Source organism: Malurus melanocephalus, unplaced genomic scaffold (genome assembly GCF_030028575.1).
Source record: "Malurus melanocephalus ecotype Western Australia unplaced genomic scaffold, MMel_1.1 scaffold_117, whole genome shotgun sequence".
Classification (NCBI taxonomy): Eukaryota; Metazoa; Chordata; class Aves; order Passeriformes; family Maluridae; genus Malurus; species Malurus melanocephalus.
The window spans coordinates 68245-93396 of record NW_026623349.1 but is presented as its reverse complement, the minus strand read 5'-3'; the positions used below and the strand labels follow the sequence as shown (position 1 = coordinate 93396).

Sequence of the window (25152 nt, the reverse complement as noted above, 5' to 3'; positions counted from 1 at the left end):
CTGTACACAGCCTGAATGTACARTAAGTCTATGAGTGTGCATCTCTCTACCCATGCTGAGAATTAAGATATTTAGATCAAGAAGTAATTCTTCTGCTGAGACCAACTGAAGTAACTATTAAGAAATATTTGGTCCATCTTGATAAGACCTCAGACTTTTGGGAGGCAGGCTGAAACCACTTGCCATACACTGACTAAATGCTTTATAAATCAAGAAAACATTAAAGTATTAATGAAAGGATTAATTCCTAGGAAGGGCAGGTGATATGAAGAGACAAAAATCACAGAAATAATTAAGTATTCCCTTTATTTTAGTCTATGCAAAACCCTAGCAAATACCTAGTTTATACATTAAAAATAAATTATTAGACACAAGCWTCTTCCTGTAAGAGAAATGAGAAATGGATGATGTAAACAGTACCAGATATTTTTCACCAAGTGGACAAATCCTACAAAAACAAGAGGAATTCAGAACGTTGCCTACCTAATGAAAGCAAGCTCTCACTAACTGCATTTCTTCACATGCAAATGGACTGAATTCTGATACACACTTGGTGTAACTTTAGATGAGGGAATAAATGGAAGGTCAAAGGTCTGAATGCCCTGTATTTCAGAGAATCRGGGCTCCAAGACTCTAGTACATTAGGCTGTCCTCTGAAACTAAGACCAAAAAAGAAATAGCTTGGGATCAACTCCCTGTTCTAACCATTCCCTCAGAAACAAATTAGTAAAGTGTTTTTTTCCTTTGACATTAAAATATCAACCTATCATCTCCTGGATGAGTGTAAAAGGTTAAGATGATCGGAGGTAAATATTCCACCTCCTGGTTATGACAATAAGAGTTACATGTGTAGAAATGTAGCTCATCCCTTTCACTGCAGTCAAAAGTCTGGCTGGTGGCTTTGATGACATCAGCAGACTCCTCCTAGTCCCATTCTAGACTCAGAGCTGGCTGTGTATCAGGTGAGAGTATATTTGTACATACTTTAGAACGGCAGTATTACCATTCTCTACTACTACTGCAGCCATGAGAGACACTTTATCAAACATTTTTCTGTCATGGTACTGATCATTACTTATAGTTCTAMAAAAAAGTTAGCTAGGGGGAGGTCATTCTATTTTTTTAGGTTTAAAGGCATAAAAGCACAAAAACTAACACACAATGATTTACTGCAAGTCAGGCTTCTCAGTATCCTGAGTTATGTACAGCTTCCCAAGATCAGCCAGTACTGCCACAGGACACGTTGCAGTATCTTGCAACATTCTAAAAATACTTCAAGATATTCCTAAACCATAGATCTTTCATCTGCKTTCAAAAAATTGCTCTCCAACAGTCATAATGAACATATATAGGAATGAAGGGAAAAATATGGGGGAGAAGGGATATGGGGGAAGAAAGGCAGAGGGGGCACTTTAGTTTTTCCTTTCGGGCAGGTAAAAAACAAGGTGGCAAATGTAAGCCAGTCTCTAACAATGAAATCATAACAATAACATGCTGACCCCACTTTAATGAAAAGGAAGAGAAGCTCTGACTGGGGACCACAAAAAGGACATAGGTCATACATTAATCTGCTGCTCACACTCACCTTGTAAAACAGCAAAATATGTCCAGTCTCCTGTCTTCTCGACGATACAGGTCCATGCTCAGGATGGCAGGGAAAATCAGCAGAACCATAGCAAAGTTGAATACCACCACAACTGCTGCCTAGAGACAATTATTGCATAAGTGATGTTACTAAACTTCATGTAGGACATCAGCTTTACAAACCACAAAAATCCTTTTCAATTCTCACCCCCATTTACCAGTGCAACCCATCTGATGCTTTCAAGCTTTTACCTGAGCAAACTGAGAGGTATATTTTTACATTCCCATTTCATTACGGTAGGTCTATTGCAGTGAATTCATTTATTCTAATACTAAACTCCGTATTGTTTTAACACATCTGTGCCTGGATATGTGGTGATCATTATAAAGTGGAAAAACAGAGTCTATTGACTCAGTAATCACATTTTCACATGAAATTCTGACATATTTTGAGTCTCAAGGAAAAACAAAATGGAAGCAAACCTGAACTAGAACTGAAATTCTTAAATTTATGGGATCTGCAGTAATTTAAGCATCACAATATTAAAGCATGTTATTAAATCRGAAATTAAGATTTCAGTAAATTTTAAAGAAACTGATCTATTTAGTAAAATACTATGTACTTGATGTTCTTACTTAAAAGTTTAGCCAAAAAAAGAACAACATTTTGAGTTTATYAGGGATTATTTTTAAGGGAGAATCAAAATTAAATCAACACCACATAGCAATACATGTACTAATATGCTCATGTTTAACACAGTTTGATTTATGAGCCAGTCTAGGAAAATAAGTCTTAAATTGGAACAAGAATACTTGGTTTAATTTGTAAAGCAAGTATCACATAATGTAAAAAACTATTTTCCCGCCCACCCCCTTTCAAACCATACTCCAAACCCTTTCCCACACAGAGATTCCCAGAGAATTTCCATAAACATATGTGGTGCAGCATCTATCATTATTATTGATAGCATTTATTTGTAATGCTGAATTGTTAGGAGYACTAGCCATCACAAAGGGAAAGCTGGGCACTGGGAACTGGAAGACAGCTTTAAGAACGGGAGAGACACTGGGAAAAAAATGGTTCAGCCACCAGCTGGTGAAAAAAACAAACCCTTGAAAGGCCTTATGTTTTACCCATTAGGTAAGCGGTAGCCATGTCAATAGTAGCCTGGTTTCATGTTAAGTAGTCCATATATAAATTACAGTCCAAGTGCCTGTAACTTCTGAAATAATGACTAGTTGAGTTAAAACAGTCCTAAAGAGGAACAAAAAGTTGGGCTACAAGAACAACTGAATAAAAATGTGATCTCTTTCTTTTTCAAAATAAATGAATGGCTTCTTTTGATCTTGACAGATCAGRCCTCAAAACTGGCAATACAAATGGTGTGATATCCAAAATCCATGTTTTAAAAATTCTTGAGTTACTTTTCAATTAAATGATATAAATTGCTTACATTAATCTGTGAAGATCAAAGTAATAATACATGGAAAGATTGCTACAGTTTTGAAGCTGACAGAGTAAAATGAAAAGCTTAGATACTGTTTTTACTGTTCTGAAAATGACAGAATCAACTAGTTATGTAAATGTTTTCTAGCAATTTCAAACATAAATATATCGCATACAAAAGTGGGTTTTACTGCTGTTTCTCTTTTCTGGTCTCCAGCCTGCTTGAAGAAGGATTTTAGTGCTGCTGGTTGTCTGTAGACATAGCTACTAAAACAGAATCTACCTAGTACTTGAAGCCAAATTAGTATTTAGCCATCTTTGCAAGAAAAGATCCAATGACTATTTAATGATTTATAAATATTCACACAGAAAGGTATGCAAGGTCATAGCCAAGACTTTAAAATGAAGTGATTTGCTTTTGATCCTCTCTAGAATTAATTCAATCTGTCAGAAAAACAAATGGCTGCTGTTGAAAGAAAGGTGTTTGTTGGACCTCGCTCTTACAACTGCTCTCTTTACTGGTGCTAAACCAAAAAAAGGTTGAATCACCCATATAACATGACTAATTAGTTGTGCTTTACCAAGATCTTGTATCAAGGATCACTAAGATTTACTGAGATTTGGAAAAAACAGCTGAGGTCTGACTCAATAATTCTTACTCCTCTCAGCATGGCTGAAAAAGTAACAGAAGTCCTCTGTTTCTGCTCCATAAACTGCAAATATAGTTCACACCATATCAGTTCCCTCTCTAGACCCCAACATCCCTAAATCTCCAATATTACTGAATTTGAAAACTAATACTTGTGTACTAGAGATGCCACTATAGTTATATCAACATTTGATTTTTTTAGGAAGCATCAAAACTAATTCAACAACACACAGTAAATCTGTCCACTTACATGGAATCTTTTTCAAACAACTAGATTTTCCACAGTGCCATCCCAGTGTTGATGTACTAGCCACCCTACAACTAAAATATTTCAAAGCAATCTCTGTTCTGATCTGAATTTAAATAGATTCCTAGAGCTTAATATTGCACTTTCTAAATATTGCACACTCTCTCTCACCCACCTCTCCAATGTTACAAGGATTAACAGTTCTCCATTTCCACAACTAAACACAGGAAATGTTGTTCTTATACGAATTCTAATCTCTGTCCCATCAAAAACCTACCCTGTGACTTGATTAGGAGAGGGAAGGAAGAATTGCTGAGGAGTGGCTCTGTCCCTGACCCAATGCATTTGCCACTGCTTCCCTTCCAACGCCATTCATACACCCAGCATTGTGGAATGGGAATGCATGAGAACTGAGATCATGACAACAGCCACAATCTGTAAAAGCAACAAGGAACTGTGGCAGCAYAGCTTCCCAGGCTGAAAGCATACTTAGGATTTCTGGGAACAAGCTATCTTCTCTCACAACTTTRGAGACCAATGGTCAATTGGTAGAGGAAAGGGCCTCAGACCTTTTCCTTGGGAAATCGACAAAGGTAAGATTAGTCTGGAAGGAATAAAATGGGACTTACTGAAGGGTGCAAAATGAAGGCATTCAGTGAAATGAGATCAGAGGGCAGCAAAAAAATTCCATCAATCAGAAAAAAAAAAGCTGGTCACTTCCTGAAAAATGCGCTATGGTTTTTGCATATTTTCATAATGCACAGCCTAAAAATATTATTGCCGCTGCAACTGTTAACAGAGACAGAAGAATGGCAGTCTGTGCTGGAGACAGCAAGGGAGTGGGGAGCCTGGCTGGTAGGTATGTGCTGGGGCCCCGCTGAAGTATGTGCTGCTATGTGCCATTCCTGGCAGCCCACCCAAGGAGACCGGGTGTGCTGCATAGCCAGAGGTGATGAACAGATGAGGAGGTCTGTCAGGGAAACTTCCACCCTACTGCTCTCTATCTGCAGCTCCCTCCTGACACAGTACAGGCTCGGATCCTTGTCCCCYGCCCCCTTTTCCCTTAGGCTTCAATTTTGCTTGTTAAATTCTCGTGTTGGGGCAGGGAAAGGTAAATGATGTGCATAAAGCTGGGGGACAAAATGCTTCAGTAGASTAAGATAAAATGAGCTTAAAAACATAGACTCTTTCTCTCCAGAAACCCGCAACCAACACCTGGTAATGGACTTCTATGTTTAGGGAAAAAACTTGTCATTATTATGGTGAGAGCAAAAGTTACTGCTAACACTTATTGGGAAAAGCTCTGCCCCTGCTCGTTAGTGGAACCATTCCTCTGCTGTTAGAGAAGGAAGTTTCTGATGTAAGAAAGAAGAGTTTGATAAATCTTTTTATCTTATCTTTCCTGGGCAGAACTTACTGTGTGACAGTGTCTGAATAATCTGTCTTAGGAAATAATAAAGTCCAGAATTACGTATACTCAGCCTTGCCTTCCTTCATTTATCCTCAAAACAAAGGGCTATGTTTAAGACATTCCTACTGTAAACTTCTAAACCTTCAGTGGATTTCTCTGCCAACCTCTTCCTTCACCACAATTTTAAGAAATTAAATATATCTAAAAATTCAGGACCCACTCCTTCAAAGTGCTGAGTACTTTTACAGAATATCCAGCAATCTCAAAGCCCGAAAACCACTTAAATAGTGGCTAATAAGATCAACAAATGAAAAAAAAGACTAGAATAGTGAAAAGCGAAACCAGTCCCTACTTGTGCATGCAGTTAACTTTAAAGATCTCACTTTCAAAAGAAGTAAATTCAACTTTTTTAATTTTGGAAGGAGCTAAGCCTAGCAAACTCCTAAGACAGCATCAGAGTTGCAGTGTTTGAGTTCCATAAAGTAAATTAACAACTCAATAGTGAACTGCTTTAGCTGGCAAAAGATGACAGGAGCTGAGACAGGAGAAGGCACTCSTGCAAAACATGAGTTTCTAACTAGAAGTTTGGCTTGCAGATGAAGGAAACCGTTTATTCTCCCTCAGCCAGGTTATTTTACCAATACTGGGCCTCAAAATTACAGAAAGGTTGACAATTAGTTTGTAATGTCTTAAGGTAAGTGAATGAAGAGCAAAACAAAGTCAAGAACAATCCTTTTTTAAGCCTCTCTGTTAAAAATTCACTATCTAGATGAGATGGTACTATCTATTAAAAATAAATGCAGCAGTATTTCATTGCATTTTAGTTTTGCTAGGAGACCATCAAAGACAGCAAGGACTTCTTTTTTTAAACAAGTTTGAGTAAGAGGGACAGCTAACTACACTGTAAATAACAAAATGCATGTATAAATACAGACCACCCACCAAAACTGCCATGCATCTCTGATTCTGAGTACCATGATTAAAGCAGCACCTGATTTTGATTTTACTGGTGAATCTAGGCAAAGCAACTAACGGATGCTCCTTTCTGAAAACAAACAATTTCATTTTAGTGGTTGCTAAYGGGTAAGGATATCATTCATATATGTTGCTCTGCCACCAATGAGTACTCATTACAGGTCTCCCACTACTCCTTCTTTGCACATGTTTCACCTCTTATATACATATAATGGGCTACTATGTGCCAGCAAAGACAAATTACCAAGTGAGAAAAGTTTGAGCAATTCAAACATTAATTTCTGGACACTCATTTGGGTTCCTTTAAATTACAAATTAAACACCGCCTTAAGAAAGGACTTTAGTGTTTTTATTCTGAATAATATCAACATGTTCATACAATAATATGTTAAAATTTAATTGGAAACTTTTTTGTCATTTTGCTATGCAGACTTTGTTTTTAAACTTTCRGTGACTCAGCCTACAGCATGGCAGTAGGCAAAAATAGATTGCTTTAGGAAAGGCAAATATAAGTTAACTGATTACAGTATCAATTGTACAGTACAGTACAGCTGCTGTGCTATCTCCACATACGTTCCAAAGCCAGCCTGACACATTGAAGAGTGAAAACAGAAAAAAAAGAAAGACCAAAATCTGATCAGATAAGAGAGAATTAATATTGGTGGCTGCTGCAACTGTTGCTCATCAGTGTGATTAGGACAAAGTGGCTCTGGTATGTTGAGTACTTCTTTATGAAATGCATTCAGGCTGATGTAATCACTGAAAAGCACAGGTACTACAGAGTCTGATGGCTTCCATATCCTGTTAGCTGCTAAAGGTACATGACAAATATTTGAAATTGGGCCACAAACAGGGSACACAAATAGTTTCTTCCAATGGAAGAAGAGATACACTACCAAAAGTATTCCACACTTCTAGCTTAATCTTACCATGGGGACCTCATGAGGTTCAACAAAGCCAAGTCCTGCACTTGTATCAGATATCCCACAACCAACACAGGCTGGAGATGGACAGATCAGAGCAGCCCTGGGGAGAAGGACTTGGGGGTGCTGTGGGTGAGAGGCTGGACATGACCCGCCACGGGCACTGCCAGCCCAGAGAGCCAAACGTGTCCTGGGCTGCATCCAAAGCAGCGTGGGCAGCAGGGGAGGGAGGGGATTGTGCCCCTCTGCTCTGCTCTGTTCTGCTGAGACCCCACCTGGAACACTGCACCCAGCTCTGGGGTCCCAGCACAGGAGGGACAGGGAGCTGTTGGAGTAAGCCCAGAGGAAGGTCACCAAGAGTGTTAGAGAGATGGAGCATCTCTCCTGTGAGGAAAGGCTACGAGAATTTGGGTTGCTCAGCCTGAGAGCAGAAAGTTCTGGAAGGACTTTACAGCAGCCTCCCAGTATCTAAAGGGGGCTACACGGAGGCTGGAGAGGGGCTTTTTACAAGGGCATGTAGGCACAAATCAAGAGGAATGGCTTTAACCTGAAAGAGGGTAGGTTTAGATAACATATTAGGAAGATGAGTTTTTTTTTAATTTGGGTAGGAAAACACTGGAACAAGTTGCCTAGAGAAGTCTCATTGAAAATGCCCCTGCTCAGGCGTTGGGGGAYGGGGTTAGGCTAAATGATCTTCCAAAGGTCTGTTAGCACTGAAGTAATTCTGTGATTCTATAAATTGAAACAATTCACTATCACATGATCTGTAAGGAGTGACATCTAGGTTTTGGCAAAGCAGCAGAGCTAAGCACTACTAACTATTCAAGACTAAATATCTAGGTTTAATTGCAACAGACATCTGGTAAATGATGCAGAGAACCAATAGGCCTTTACATTCTCTATTATTCACTACCAAACTGCCTATTGAGAAGGAAATGTAAACAAATTATTAAAGCTTATTGGTAACATAACTRCATTCATGAGCAGTTTACCATTTTACAATTTAATGCAGGAATAYTTAAATTTCTGTGAACAGCAATAACTGCCACAAGTATTAGGAAAAATTGCAGCCCTGCTTCCTTCAGGCAGCTAAGGGCTCAATGAGAATAAAAATTATTGGAGAAGCAGGCTAGAAAAGAAGAATAACTATTTAAATAATACAGTGCTCTACAGTGCTATAAATCAATTGCGCCAGGGGAGAAACTCCCAAAGCTTCAGAGTCTTCACTTTTAGAAGAAATGCTTCTCCAGCATCTTAAATATTTCTTATTTCTGAAAGTGTATTATCACAAACAAATACAAGAAGACAGAGAAAGGGAAAGCAAGCAATGCATGATTCAGCATATAAAATTCACATTTTCTCTCTAAAGATCTGGAACACAAAGTTTTTGAAGTTTTCTCCAAGTTTGCTAAAATTACTGGGAGCAAGGCAGTCAAAACTGCTGCAGTAATGATTAATACTAAAAATGAGTATGTGCTGTTGTCATTACACTTTAATTGTAGCTTTTAAGACCAATAAATTGGACAAACATGAATGAAGGATTAAATTGCYACAGAGGAATATTACAGTACACACTACATTGCAGTCTATTCCTCTTGACTTTAGAACTCCAATCTTTCTGGAAGCTTGTTTCTGCTCAGTTAAATATAGCTTGGGTTTTGCATTCCACCCAGCTGTGGTAGGGCAGGTTACTCTTTCACCTGCTAACAGGGTATGAGAGACTCCATGCATGAGAAAAGGGAGCAGGAGAGTCAAGGGCAGACAGCAGCTGTCACTAGCCAGGTCTTTGACASAGTGTAGTGGTGTCCCGGCTCAGTGAACTGCAGAAGCACCAAAACCAGGCTTCCATGCTACCACTAACAAGTATCATCATCAGACTTCCACAATGCATAAGAGCTCACAAAATAGGATATAAACTTACTTGGAGTGAAAATGCTCTTAAAGCAGGAATAGGAATTAAGGCAGCCATAAAGAAAGCAGTAACATTGCTGATAGATGTAAGGGCAACACTCGCTCCTGTTCGCTTCAAACATTCACCAGTTCTGTCCTGCAAAACAAATGATGTATCTTAAAAGCTGAGTGAATAAGGTGATGTCCTGCAAATGAAGGGGTCATCCTACATATATAACACAGCAGCAGTGAAAAATAATCACAATCAATTCCTGAATATAAATTTGTATTTGAGCATATGTGAGAATAAACTATATACTAAGTCTACTGCTCAGTAGGAACGTAGATGATACATGAAGTGCTCATGTTTTATGAGGGTAGAAAACATTGCTAGATCAGAACACAAAACTAAATGGGTACTRATGCTGTATCAAATACTTCTGCAGTTGAGAAGGATGTCATTTTTACCAGTGGAACCACTGGTAAAAATTTTCAGACAGAATAAGCATGTATTAACAGGTTAGAGGCATAACACAGCTACATATCTTGAAAAAATATGTAAAACAAACAAAAATAATATTGCAAAGTCTAGAGACCTCACACAAAACCACCAGGCAATCAAGATAAACACCTGACCCTTTCCTAACCGAACATGAAGCATACAGAGATTACAGCAGAGAGAGGCTGTACTGCCTGCTTGCAAAACCAGCTGGAAAGAGCACATGGAAGACTGCTCAGACAAAACAGAATCAGCAAATGTACATAGGGTTTAAATGGGATGTACTTTGGATATGAAACTTTGGACTGAGATTGGAAAGACTAATAAAAGTAAAGCATCATAAAAACAATGATGCCTTAGGCTTCCTATCAGCAACACACTACGCTTTGAAATGTCATAGTCAATTACAAACTTGAGAAAATAAAAACAAGAAAAAAATATAGAAAGTGACTCAACAAATAAGTAAAGGTAACCATCTTCCTTCTCTTTCTTTTTCCTTTATCTCTTGTGTGCTCTTTCATTAAAATAATTTTATCATTTAATTGTCAAGATTCTTAATTGAGTTTGTTCCCAAATTTGCATTAACTTTCACTGAAATTTTGGGCAGAATTTGGATTATGGAAATTAGCCTTTTTGGAATAGTTTCTAAATCAAAATTTTAAGACAAAACAAACCTAAGACACAACTAAAACAAAGAAAAAACAAACAGAAAAAAACCAATAACAACAACAACAAAAGAAAACAGAATCTGAACATTATAAAACATTCTGGACCACATGTAATGCTATAATTTCCTATTTTGACAGAAATGAGAATTTCTAGACCCTAGGAAAAACTATGGAGAAAAAAATCCTCTACTGATGAATTCTGGATATGGTTATCTGTTTTTATACAAAACTTTTTGTTTTATTTTCCCCCAAATCTCTGTTTTGTCATTACCTCAAATGGAATTCTCTTGTTCTGTCCTGTTTCACTAAATGCATGTGCCAGAAGGAAAACATCATCTACACCAACTCCAAGAGCAAGAAAAGGCAAAACCTTGGGGAAGAAACAAAACAAAACCAAACCCAAATAGGTTGTTTTATGATCTGCCATGCAGCTTGCCATTAAATGGCTAATTAAAGCAACTTTTACATTACACTCTACACAAATCCAAGGGTAAAATAAAAATTATGCCATACAAGTATTAACTTTTATTCTGGAATATAGCTGAGGAACTTAAAGTATACCATTTACAGGTTCAAATTCTTACCAGAAGTAATTAAGGTTTTGGAGAGAGAAAAAGTATCTGATAATAATTCAAGTTACATTCAAAATATTTTCTCAATTTAAACATCCTGGTGTTATCAGATGCAAAAATAAATCTGCAGCTCCTTATGTGCAACTATTGAGACACATAAAAATCAAACAACACAGAATCTAAGTATTTTACACACTACATAATACCTGCTTTTTTCTTCAATATCACTTGGCAGCATGATCTTTTAATTAATTGCAGTGTAAGCTATGAAATAGGAAAACTGCACAAGCAAAAATCTGGAGCCAAAAATATTTTTTCAGCACTTTGCTTCTCAAAGATTCACTTGTGTTCACTCATTAACAGAGAACTTGTAATTTAACAGCAGACTTRTGTCTTCTAAATACCTGAGTTGTGGCAGCATTAAAGGAAATTCCAATCAATGAGCACAGGCCCAATCCTGCAGCCACCGAGAGTGCAACCAACAAGACTCCTGCCAGCCCCACAGCACCCTGAGACTTGGCACAGTCCCACCGCAGCATCGTTAAACAGGCATAGGCAAGCTGAAGAGGAGCAGGGAGGGGAGTTTGGAGGGAAAAAAACAAAAATGTTAGAATGSATCCTTATCTAACACCTGTCTCTCMCCACCCAACCTACCAATCCTTACACACATTTTTAATCAGAATAGACATGTCACAGAGGTTACAAAGTGGAACAGGTGAGAARCCTGAGGCAAAGTTTACAAACTTTAGTTTTTATTTTAAGTATTTATAAAATGTTCTACACTACTAACTGGTAACCATAAGTCAGATTTTTAAGCCTCGCTCTACTACCATAGAAAATTTAACAGATTTATTTTATTACCATTAGTAAGTAGCCACTAGCTACTCTGATAGCACTGACATCAGAAAATGACTTCAAGATGTCATCCAGGGTGGTTGTAGTAAAGGAGAGCACCTTCTGAGTAGAATTTTGTGCAACACTTTGATGAACAACCTATGAGAAGRAAAATAAAAAATGGTGTAAATTAAGAATTTTTTCTTTTATTTTAGTCATTTATTCAAAAGAAGTCATTGCTATCTTCTACAGCACACTTCTGAAATCAACTCCTTTTGCCTTAATGCTCCTGCTAAAGCCCCTGCTCTAGACAGACATTACGCTGATGCCACACAAGAGTGTTTCGTGATTATTTCTGGCAAACTGCTGATTACGAGACAGAATTTGCACCCTTCAGGAAAGCCTACTGCATGCCCAGSTCATTACAAACATTTAACTTGAATCCCATCCTGTAACTCCACGATGCAGCTCCAGTTTTGATTTAACCTCAGGCCAGCCATCTCTTTGCCCCTCCCCACCTGGCCATTTGCAGAGGTCAGAAACAGCACAGTGGAAGGCAAGGGTTTGGGACACAGAGGCCAGGCATTGTCACACAGCCTTCCCACCTAGGCTGCTGCTCAGAGAGCAGCCCGTGGCTGGCTAATGTTTTCCAGACACCTTYACAATAACCACACCAACCAAAAGGTTTTGAATTCCAGCTAGCTCTTTGGTTTGTGCTTAGCCCCAACACAGCAAAATTGTCCCAGACAGCCAAGAATGAAGCCTTCATGGCTCTTCATATGGGAATAACCAAGCAGCTTCTAATTGGGAAAAAAAAAAAACAAAACCAACCAACCAATGCCCAAAAGAATTCTTAAAAACATGGAGGCAATGATTCAGTTCTGGTTTAAGCATCTTCCTTAAAGCAATACTGTGACAGAAGGCATTGGATCTTAACAGAACTTCATAATATAGTTTCTAAGTTATTTTCAATTTTACCTCAACATACATCCTCTGCCAGGCTTCCAGAATTGCTGCTGCCTTATCCTCATTCCAGTTGATATGTGAAACATATTCATACCCCTTGAAATGCTCATACATTTGCTTAGGGGTCATTAACTGAAACATGGTTTGCAAAGCCTGGGCACTGTGACATGGAGAGAAGAGAGAGGAGAAAAATAAACTGAGCATTTTCAGGAAAATATTTTCATGGCATGAAGTCCAAAATGAAATTCTAACASGAGCTTGCTTGAGTTCTTGATTTTACAGGGCACATGCTTGTACTAAAATCGAACAGAGTATAATTATTCTACTGTGTATCTGGTGCAGCTGTACTGCTCCAAGCAAGTATTGAGGCTAAATCTGGTTTCACTGACGTAAATAAAGAATTTTGACATTCTTTTCAATAGGATCAGTTTCAGAAGAAAAGAATATAACCCTACAAATCTGCAACAAAGATCAGTAAGACAGATTGCTGTGAGGATGCCACAGGAAACGTTATTACTATAAAGTCTTGCAAATGTTGCTGGCAAAATGTCATTTTGAAGACCTTGGTCTTTTTCAGCCATTGGAGTGAAGTCGTGGATTAAGCTCCTCATGCCTAACAAGTTGTGCGGAGTAGACAAGGGCAATCACTATCCATCCTGAATTTCCACAGAATGCAACTGCATCCAACAATTTCAGAAGCTCTTATTAACTAGAAGGAACTATTTCAGTTTTCACTAGAAGTACCTTATTTGGTTATTTACTGAAAAACTTATCAATGTATTGTGCGAACAGTAAAAAGGTTAGAAGCTCTCTGGAAGAATTAGGTTTCATTTTGTTTAGTATTGCCTGCATTTTCCAGAACAGCTTTTTCCCCCACTAAAGTCCAGTGTTCCATGTCTTTGTTCAGAAGTCTAAAACAAAGGGGTTTGTTTCACTACTCAAAGCTGTATTAACATTTCAGGGATGTAAAAATAGACTATTCTCTGTATTGACACCAAATAAAACATTCAGGAGGTATTTTGGAATTCTGAGASAAGTCAAATGAGTGAGCACATTATTCAATTTTTATTTTTTTTTTTATATTTCAAAACATGATCGGAGGTGCTCAGTGCTACAAACGCTGTTCAGTGCTTTTTATGCACATTCTAAACAACAAAGCTGGCAGTAAAAAGCTTTCTTTCTGAGCAACATACACTATCATTTTGAGGTTAGAAGCAGGAAAAACATCACCACCTTAAGTTTAAACAACTGTCCAAGCACTTTTTAAAATTCTGCTCAAGACATGTCACCCGAAAGCAAAATTCGTAACACACACGAAGAACAGTGGATTTTGCCTCATCATCCTACTGTGCCCCAAAAAATGAACTCTAACAAATTAAAACTGGCATTTTCTTTAAATATTTTTTTACCTGACAAGTTTACCAGAACTGTTCTTGACTGTACCACCTATAATCAGCTCCTCCTGCCAATGCATGTATTTTCTTGATAGTCCATAGCATCCACCACTCAAAACAAGGGCTACATCAAGAGGCTAGAAAAAGTTATAAAGAAGCAATTAACCAGATATATAACTTCAGACAAACTCATACCTTAATTCAGCACCCAGTGAACAAGAATCATGGATATTAAAGACCATTTAGGTAGTTTATTAGAAGGAATGCATTCAACAAAGCAAGTTGAAGCAATCACCCAGATGCTTGTTGACCAGATGGCAATTTCTCCCAAGTCTGAGCTTTATCAGTTGATAAAGTRATATATAAATTCAAGGCCCATGACTTTGAGTTCATCACAAAAACTAACTAAACTGGCACTGCTTGAGGAAAGGTTTTGCTGYGTGGTAACGGTGTGTAATGGCAGCTGTGTTCCAGCAGTGGCTATTGTCTGTCGGAGGCAACCGTTTGCTGAAATGCCACATCACCGCCCTGCCACAGCCACAGCCGAGTGACAACTGTACTTTCACTCTAAATGCACAGGATTAAGCATTGCATCCCACAATGAGGCAAAATCCATGACTGTGAGCTAGCAGCAGGTAACAGGAACAGAAAAATGACATCATGCAAGAATACAAACTATACATTGCTTGGAAGAAAATGGTACTTTCTTCTATTCTGTTTGACCTTCCCCTCCACCCTTCCCCACCCCCCAGCCTTCTTGAAAAGACATGCACAAGGACAAGAAAACTTACTTTGGTGGAATTTTTATTGGGAGCTGTGATTGGGCAATCGGGATCAGCAGGATTCAGGCAGGGTCGATCCATATAACCATGACCAACCTCYGCTTTATTCAGCATTTCTTCCCAGCTCTCCACTTGGTAGTTTATTTTCTTTAACTCTTCCAAGAATTCTAAGGGGTCAAAGTTGATCCACTGCAAAGGAGGCTTCCCTCTGCAAGAGCAACCAGGAGAAAAAGACACATAGAAAAAAAGACAAAAGAAGTTCTGAAATAAACATGCTCTAAAATTCACATTTGCACAATTAACTGAGTTACTTTCTGTTAGAAGTTAAAACCTTTTCTGGTAAGGTTGTTTCATAAAATGTAAGGCATGGTTTAATTAGAATTGTTTATGTATTTTTTTTGCAGCCCAGTTGTAGTTTCAACAAAAACACTCAGTTCTTACAAAGTTATCTTATAAAACAGGTTAAAAATACTTTCACTTAAAAACAAAGCAAAACAAATTATCAAGAACCTAAATAACAAAAAAGCAGCCAACTGCTGCTTCAAAGAATTAGGGGGGAGGGGAAAGGAACAGAAGAGAGGGGGCTGAGGAAAGAAAGCCTTTCTCATAGTATCAGATTACTTCTTGCTAGTCTAATAATCATCTTGCAAATGTAATCAATCAATATAACTGATCTTTGTTTATCTATAACAATACTGTGCTCCTTCAAATGCCCTGGCAGCCTGACTATCAACCATCAAGCCTTCCTGCTACCATGGCTGTCACCACTATCACTGTCACGTCTCCCACCCCCCACTTCTGAATTTGTGATGTTGACAGACTAGAAAGGCTTTTGACTGCCTTATTCTGTGGTTCAAACCACACTGTATCTGCTTAACCAGGCTTAAGTCATTATTCCGAATCTCCCAACCAGAAAACACAAACCCCCTTATTTCCCCATCTAAAACTGTACACTAAAGGTTAGGAGATGGCCATTGCAAATTGCTTTTGCAGAGACATGCAAACCAGGACAGAAACAATAACTCAAATGCTAACTCTTGCATAATTAACAGAAAATGCCTGCACAGATTAACAATTAACTCTTCAAAGAATTCAGGGCATCTAATATCACACTTGTAAACTGTGAGAAACCACCCATAAAAGATACTATATGGTTTCTTTAATGATCTCTGAAGCAAAGGATTTGTTCTTTATTCCTTAGGAAGACTTGGGAATTAACCCAAGACATTTCCCTAGCTCTAAAATTYCCAGCCAATCAATGTTTTTGTATTTTATTGGGGGGGAATAAAATCCACCAGAAAAAACTTTGTTTCAGGAAAAAAAAAAAGCAAAGCATAAAATTCTTAAAACTTCAGTTCAGATTTTACATTTTAATTTGCATGCTAACAGCAAAGGAAAAATAATAGAGGATTTAAATTGAGGTTTACAAAAAATCTCATAGAAACAGGTAAAACTTGTGCTAAATAAAAATAAAATCCATGCATATTTTTCATTTAGAGAAACTACACTTTATCTTTTATTTTTCCTGTTAATTCAGAATCTGAATAAGCAACGGAAAAGTTGTACAGAGTTATACAATTAAAAACAGTCAGACCAGAAAGTTATTAAAAAAATGCTTACAATAAATAGGCAGTTCCTGACTGTAGCTTTGCTCCCTCCCAGAAGCAGTCCAAAGGAGTAATAATTAAGCAAGGATAAAGATATTCTATGATCTGTCAAAATCAGAAAGGGGAAAAAAAAGTCACATTAGAATATAATCAAAGCAGCACAAGCTGAATCATGAAAATACACAAATCTTACAATTAAATGCCTGCTACACATACCTGGTCCATGTAACCTGCTTCTGTGATGAGTTCTCCTGATTTGTAACATAAATGTTCCAATTTCCACTGTCTGTAAGAAATATAACAGAGAAGTATTTTCTTCTTGCACAATTACTGAGAAGTTACTTCAAAAATGTAACAGACATTTAAAACTGCAACTCATATACACATACAGGTCTCAAGCAGCAAATCRAGTAAAGCAAATATTATTAAAAATAGATATACTAGACCTCACAAAAACAAAAAAAGCAAAGGCCTTTCTGTCATTACAAAGCAGACCTTTGTTTCAGTTGTTTTCATATTCTCTGTAAAACTCATCAAAAATAAGGGAGGTGCTTTTGCACGTWCAGGCTACTCAACACATGTTAATGGGACAAAACTGCATCTTGTATAAACAAGACTGCCTGTGACTTAAGATACCACTCAGTGACACAAGTAAGAAAAGCCACCGCCAGCTCAGAGGGCTTGAATACACTCAGCTGACCCATATGTGGAGAAGAAAATACAACATTAAGATTCCTGCCTTCGCATTTCAGCCATATTACAACTTCCACTGCCATGCCTGCTTATGCCTCRGACAGGGCAGGAGCTGTGTAAATGATAATTGGAGGCTTAGCATTAGGTCATGGAGGAACCAGCTGCGTCTGATGAAAAGGTATGCTGAAAGACAGGGAGCTTTGTGGCTCACAGGCAGCACTCCCAACCACATCACCGTGAAAGAAGCAACTCTGGAAGAATMATTTTTCAGGGAGACACCATAGCTCAATGCTGGCACCTTCGCAAAGTGGACCATTTTAATTTTTCTGTTGGACAACACACCACTTCCAAACTTCAGTATGGGTCCACAGGCACCCTTAAAGGCTTACTCTGTTGTTTATGTTATTAAACAGCWCTTGTTCCACCTGCTGGCATTTCCAACATCTGCATTTCCCAAACCATTGAAAGAACAAGCTATTGAAAGAACAGTAACCCATGCCACTGTTCACAGTTATTATGTACCTCACGATGATATCAGCAAGTGAATTCAACTCTAATGTGGAAGATTTTCCAATGTTAGGAACTCCATCCATAAGGTTCTATGTTTAATATCACAGACATCATTCCTTTACCTAAAGAAATGCTRCATGCTGTAGCTTGGCTCACATAGGTACTCTCTCAGAATCTCTTCCAACACTGCTTACCCACCTTACTTGTTAAATGCCAATTTATCACTTCCATCATGCCACAATGTCAAGCTATCAGAAACCAGTGGCACTCAAATCAAAACACAGCCCTAAGGGAAAGGCTCAGAAATTCTAACCATTGAAAAACACATGGAGAAAAGCATGTGTCCATTTTTCAGCTGTTACAGATGATCAAGAAAACGTTTGATTTTCCCCTCACCTGTTGTACATATAGACATGTACTCTGCTGGCCTGAAGTGCAGAGTCAAGGTGCTGTCGGAGTGCTTCTGTTGTTAGTACATTAGCACCATCTTCCTGTGGAGTCTGGATCATGAGCTGGGGGTTGAACATGGCCTCTTCTCCAATCTTCTGCCGTGTGTAATTTAACTCCCGACTCACTCGTCCACCAACTGATGGATAAACATTAAGCACTTTGTATTAGCCAGTACCTGCTTATTCTGCATTCCCTTGATGAGCACTCGCCAGTCAGAAAACCTTGACTGTGTGCAGGGCATATTCTTTCTCAAACTGCTCACAGTGTAACTTTAAAACTAGTAACAGCTTTTAGTGTCTCTGAAACAAAAGCCACACGCCTCATTACAATATCTTTACTGTTACTCTACTGAAATATTAATGCATAAACCGGAGCCTCTATTTTTTCTACATTATAACCAATATCCCATGTGTAAAAATTWAAAAAAGAGAAAGAAAAAAGGAAAACCTTTACCTGGCAGACCAGATGAAATAGTATGTTACAATTTCTTACACTTGTATAAACAGTCTGCTGCTAAAGCACATTTCAGGATAAATGGCCTTAATTTACACTGTTCTACCAAATAATTTGGCAAAGATAGAAGGCAAATGTTTCTCTTTGGTTAAAAAAGAAAGAGAGAGGGAAAGAGTAAGTGAGGAAAAGTATTTCTTTCACCCTTAAATAAAAGAAAAGAAAAAATGCCAAGGTCATATGAAGAGATGCAGTTTGAGTGTAGCAGAAAGGTCTGTCTACAGCTAATTTAACCTAGTGGCCAAGTACCTAGTTTAACATGCTGTGATGCAGGAGATTGTTCATGTGCAACATCTGTTTCTAAACCCACATGAGTTGAACAGTGTGCTACGTATTAAAACATGGTGGGAAAAAAAAAAGAAAAAGAAAAAAGAAAATAGGCAGAGGGAGACTGAAGAGTCGACAGGCTCTAGAGGGAGCCACAYACAATTTGCCTTGCCAGAAAACATTGCGTAAGAATGGAAAACCGTCTTCCTTTCTACAAAAACCTCAGTCAGCTAGAGTTCATATACTTTATGTAACCTCCCCTGCAGTCTCTCTAGCCAATGCATGTGGGAGGCGATGTCAATTAATTCAGCTTATTAGCTGAATCAAGACCACATCCAGATGAGRAGGACAAGAATGTAAGTCCAAGCTACAGATACGGTCTGATTTGTTACATTTTTCTGAGTCCTAGTAAGCTTGACTGAATGATCACTGAATTCAGTGATCTGAATTACTGCCAAAGTTTAGTTCTGCAACAGTGTGAATAGAAATTAACCACATTTATTTATTTCTTCCTAGGTCATATAATGGAAGACTGATCGATAACTAGCTGGCAGAGTGGGAGATGAGATTCCCGAGCCTGAACAGAGACATTCTTTTTCAATCACTTGGGCCCTCAACCCACCCGTAACACCCCTGGGGCTAAAACGACCACCAGGCAGGAAGCTGGGCCCCTGCATGCATAAAGCTGTCAGAATGAGACCCTCAACAATTAAACCATACAGACATTCTGGCACGAAGCATTGCTTAATTTCTTGATTAAGAATTCTTTGAAGAAATAAGTGTTTCCACAACACACTCCAATTTTTTTTCAGCCTGTCACATGTGGGATTACCTCCTTTACACCAYTGAACAGAGACCAGCACACAGCAAGCAAAACAAAACAAAAAACAAATCAAAGTACAATTCCTTTACCTAGAGTCCTTTAGAACTTTTTAACATCACTCCTTCTACAATGAGAGGACAGGACATACTATCACTGAAACTGCATTTGCATGGTAACAAGAAATTATTGTTAATTCTTATCAAGATTTAAACTCTCACTTTCATTCACCAGCCCCATGTTTAAGCTCACTACTGTCTTTCCACACCAACCAGTAGCCCTTGACACTTGAATTTTGCTTCATCTTACAGGAATATGTGAAATAAGGGAGCAGAGTTATCCTAATCTGTATGTCTTGTAACCAGACCTTTGTTTCACAAYCTTTTACACTGCAGGTGCTTCAGAGACAAAACAACTCTCTCMGTCTTTTGTGTCTCAATGCCAGTCAAGACAATAAAGCCCCAATGTTATGAGGACTGTGGAGTCTACCATAAACTCCTACTCCTGGTACTATATTCTGTCCTATTCCACCCACGCTTTCCTTCTGAATTTAACCAGAACTTGAACCAACAAATCACACTCCATGCAAGACAAAGAGCATTCCCATCTCCGCTGAAAGTGACCAACTGTTTACTATCAACAGAGATGATCGCTTCCTAATCAAGGTCCTGTCAAACCACATTAACTTCACTGAACAAGGCRGATCTAGCTAATCAAAACTGCATCACACAAGTCAATCATCAGAACAGAAGCTGGTTTTTTCCCTTTCTAACACTGAAACCAGGAACAGCAAAACCACCAAAGAAGTTGGGCACAGATTCCAGAACCCACCAGCATATCTGCTTCCTGTTCTTCTCAAGGCATTARACCACTGAACTATTTCTTAGATGGGTCCATTATTTTACATTTCTTCAGCCAAACATAGTAAAGATAACTCCACAGGCAAATGCAAATAGTTTATGCAAAACAGCAGTCAGGTACAAAAAAATCATAAATGTACATTGAAAGAATTTTCCCCTGCAAAGCCAGCTCATGATAAAACATATGGACAGAACAGAAGCAAGTGGCTACATCAGTGGCCTTGTATCAGATGTAAAAGAGAGCAAAAGGGAAGGAAAAAAAAAACAGAAGAGGGAAGCTTTTACCYCTTATGCCTCAATTTGTTTCAGTTAAAAATTTACAAAGATCATTGCCACGTTCACATATTTTAAACCTCCACAATGAGCACAATTMGCTGAACATGCATTATTTTAAAATCAAGCCTCTCATTGCTTTATTTTTKTCCCCCAGATTATCCACAACTGGTGCAAAAACCTAAGAGAGAAACAACTATGAATGCCACTGACATACCCAAAGCCTCTGGCCTCATTTTGTTGGATCTATAAGATAGTACTTTCAAGACTCACACACTCCAGAAAGTCATTCCTTATACTTGTAAGAAAACAAGTATTATAGTAATAATAGGATTTCCACACTATAGGACAAGTGATGTAATGGAAAGTATGACCAGTGAACAAAATGCTGCCATTTTGTGGTTTTCCTTTATGGACTGTTTTCTTCCACTTAGTGAGAACAACATTTTACACTCRAAATCCTAGTAATGGAAATTGTATGTATGGCATACAGTACAAATACTTCCAGCTCTATTTCAAATCAAAGACAGACAGAGCCATTTCCCCTCAATATTCTGATAACAAAATCCAYGTATCACTCTCCTTTTTTGATATATCAAAAGCCACTTGATGGCATTCTAGTCCTTTATCATATGATTCCYTATTAGTAAGTACCCAGATGGCTGAAATAGTGGCACAAATTCCCATAACCCAAAGATGATTTMAGTAATGGCTCAAAGCAGTGTCTCATGGCTGGTAGTAACACAGTGCAGTGGTTTGTACACTACCCTGCCAGCGGTGTCATGGGTACCTGCCCACTAAAAATATCATGTCACTGGTATGATTTAGCTAAAAATTCTCTTTTCTTAAGGAAAAAAAAATACAGCAAAGCAGTAACACCAGAGTCCTTGCATTATTTCTCACTTAATGTATCAATTTCTAAGTCTCAAGGACGTTTTTGAAGGCCACTGCTCAACATGAAASAGTGTAACTGACAGCATCTCTATAGCTGAGTATTAGGTCTAGTTAAAAAGCTGTATTTTCCAGAGAAGAAAGTGTCTTTCTCCTCCCCATCCTCTCTGATATACACATGCTTCCCTCTTAGCTCTTTGCCAGAACACTCTAAATCTGTCCTGAGCAAGTCAGCACCCCAYACCATGAAACACACTGCTGCTTCTCCTGAGCCTCTTTACCAACTGGAACCGAAGCTGGTCAAGGTAATTCTTTGTCCTCTTTTAGGGCCTGAAGACAGCAGCAATTGCCTCTGCGGATGTTGGGTTGCTAAGAATCATGTAAGGACCACTGTGTCTCCCTCCCCCAAGAGCAATGAACAGCTGTCAGGTGGTAACAAGTTTTAGTAATCTTTAACTTGAGGCAGACCTGAACCCATGACCCACAGGTGAAAGATGCTAGATCCCATTACCCAGCACTGCGGTCACAGTCCTAGTGTTTCAGTCATCACACATCAAAATGTTTCAGTACATCCTAAGTGAGAAGCACCCAGAAAACCAGAACTGCTTGTCTCTTGAGTACATTTGTGCTAACACTAGTGCATAACACTGATGCACCCTTTTGTGTCATAAGAATGAAATTGTATATGTTTTCAYTGGCACAATTTCTGAGACATTTCCTTCCACTAACTCATTTTGATGTTCCTGTGTAATTCAGCTCATGTGCTGATTTCCACTGAGAATGTCAGTCTTATCTATACCTTTCTCACAACCAGCATTCAAAATTTACATGGCATTACATTAACATGCTTACRAAGAGCTCTGGAACCCACCACTGCAGTACGTTCCACACTAAGTAGTCTGAGGAGTAAATCTGACCTGTCTCACTTAGAGATCAATGCTAAATCAAGCCATGAGTGATAGCCAAAAATCACTGCTTATTAAATTACTGTCCAGTGGTTCTAAAGGTATTAAATATTTATTTTTCAGAGTATCTTACAATGTTTCATTTCAGGTTACTGGAATTGCATCACATAGCCTGAGGTTTCTTTATTTTTCTTGGACACAAACACTACCTCTATTAACCATTCAATAGTTGCCTTGTGCACAACCACACAACCAGTAGCTCAGTAGACAGCCAGCTCTCTCTAAAAAAGAACGTTCCTGAGAGACAAACATTTGGGATAAAAATGTTTGCCTACCAATGTGGAGGACAGACTTTGAGAAATCAAAGCCAAGTTTTCCACAAATACGCACTGGTTTTGGAACCTAAGTTCTCCTGCAACAGGCTTTAGCTACATTAACATAGTAAAATTTTCTGGAGAACCTCCCTTCTGAAAACTGTGAGCTTTAAGGTGTTTCCATTTGAGCATCTGAGGGGCAGACACACTTCTGCTTTCTTTGAGCAACACTACCTTTTAAATTTTTTTCAGGACTGTGAAAGTGTCTCATTAAAGCCCTCCAGCCCAACCTATTGACAGTGACAACTCAAAGCAATAGAATCATATTTCTAATAGTCATGGACATCTCACACAAACAATGTTTTCATTTAATCTCTCAAAAAAATGCTTCCATTTTTGATAAATCAGGTTTATGGGTTAGTACCCCTTACACTGCTTACTTTACAGCTGGAGCATTAGCCAAAGGCAGGAAACCTCTGCAATTTTCAATACCTRTTATCACTACAACAGGAGGTACAGGAGATAAAAACCCCTTATGACCCAGTGACCATATACAAAGATGGAGAATAATATCCCWGTGTGATCACCTGGGACTCAGCCTTTACCAGCCAACCCAAAAAAGCCTCAGTGTACAGAGAAAGATGCCAGACTTAAAAGGAGAACAGACATACCTCCCTCCACCCTGCCTTCGCACCCTCTCTCTGCCAGGAACCAGAAAGGGACTTCATACCTCTCTCCCTGACACCCCGCACATCCCATCTCCCTCGGCTTTGACTGTGTTAAGAGCTTTCTTTTACCCCACTTCCTCATGAAGTTTCTTCTTGCGCTGTTCCCATGTGCATCTCCATAATGCATGTACACAAGCGTTGCTCAAGCACCAAGCAATGAGGCTGGTTTCAGCCCATCACACTGGTACACAGGTAAGTCAGAGAGAAYCAGTTCTGCCTCCCCATGCTAACTGGGTACCAGGATCACAAGCATTCACACCTGCCACAGAGCAGAAAGCAGTACCTAATGACACCAATGACAATTTCCATTTTTACTGACAAACGAATAGAGATTTCATGMGGAAAATATACAGCAGCCAAATACTGCTCGCACGGGATTGAAACCTCCTATGAAGAAACTGATACAAAGAATTGAAGTTCTTTGGCARATATGAAGACTATCCTGCCTCTTACTGGGCATAGAAAAATAATGGCCTTTTGATTTAAAGCTTCCTGTTGCACTCCAGGGAGCTCTGTCTTCATGTTCTATCAGATGTTTGAGCTTGTCTGTGCTGCTCTTTGTCAGCAACAGAATATAGTTTTTCTGCACACAGACAGCTTTAGTCAGCATCCTGACAGAAAAGCAGGAAAGACAGCACCTTCCTCAGAATTATCACTCTCTAGGCCTGACAGGCAAAACCAGTTGCTGGGAGAAAGTGCAAAACACTTTCAGGAATTGCGAGTTAAGTCAGTATCAGAAATGGGACTGGTTGGAAYGTCCACTTCTTTAAACTTTTAAAATGTCTTCTGCTGGTAGTCAGAATTGCTACTGGTTTACATGGCTGATCTCTGAATGTATTAACTACTGACTGTGAGATATTACCTATTACCTATCATGCATTTGATGTATCTGATACTGTAATGAGGATAAGGAAGGCTCTCATGAATTTATCAGGATTACACTAGAAAAAGGTAATGCAAAATGAAGACATCATAGAAAGTGAATGAAACTGAGTTACCAAAAAAATTTGTTGACAAATGGTGAGCTTACAAGATCTAGAACACAGTGGTTAACAGTGTCTCAAAGAGATTACATGGTCATTCAGTGGGCTGTGCAACAGCTCAATAAAAAAAAAAATCATATTAATCGTGTAACTAGACGTGATCTGTGCCAGCACTAGACTACAGGCAGGCAGAAATTGCATGCTGTGTCTGTTTTCTTGCACAGCGTTTGCTGAATACACATTTCTTCATCTGGATCGCACACATGGAGTGGTTGCTGTGCCTGCCCAGGTTAAAGCAGCCTGCACCCTACCATCTCCCTTCCCAACATCCAGCTGGATGCTCTACACTTATCCTTCTCCCCAGTTTTACTGTCCACCTAAAGGACACTATCTAGAACATCATCACATCCCAATGAGAAGATTTAGCCAATGTCAATATCTCTTTAGCACCGATTACTTAAGGAAAATGTAAAAGCAATATGACCATCTCAACCATTTCT

General features: G+C 38.7%; 1 protein-coding gene across 2 annotated transcripts in view; it reads right to left on the bottom strand.

Annotated features, from left to right (window-relative positions):
• PTCH1 (patched 1) overlaps window positions 1-25152 on the bottom strand; it is a 73378-nt gene that overhangs the window by 25282 nt on the left and 22944 nt on the right. For both annotated transcript variants that reach the window (XM_057369979.1, XM_057369978.1), the window contains exons 3-13: window positions 18048-18237; window positions 16665-16734; window positions 16462-16553; window positions 14851-15049; window positions 14075-14196; window positions 12678-12825; window positions 11727-11858; window positions 11270-11425; window positions 10565-10663; window positions 9158-9283; window positions 1586-1704 (exon numbers count right to left, since the gene is read on the bottom strand). In XM_057369979.1, the coding sequence (XP_057225962.1) occupies window positions 1586-1704; window positions 9158-9283; window positions 10565-10663; window positions 11270-11425; window positions 11727-11858; window positions 12678-12825; window positions 14075-14196; window positions 14851-15049; window positions 16462-16553; window positions 16665-16734; window positions 18048-18237 (1453 nt within the window). The remainder of the gene's footprint in view (window positions 1-1585; window positions 1705-9157; window positions 9284-10564; window positions 10664-11269; window positions 11426-11726; window positions 11859-12677; window positions 12826-14074; window positions 14197-14850; window positions 15050-16461; window positions 16554-16664; window positions 16735-18047; window positions 18238-25152) is intronic.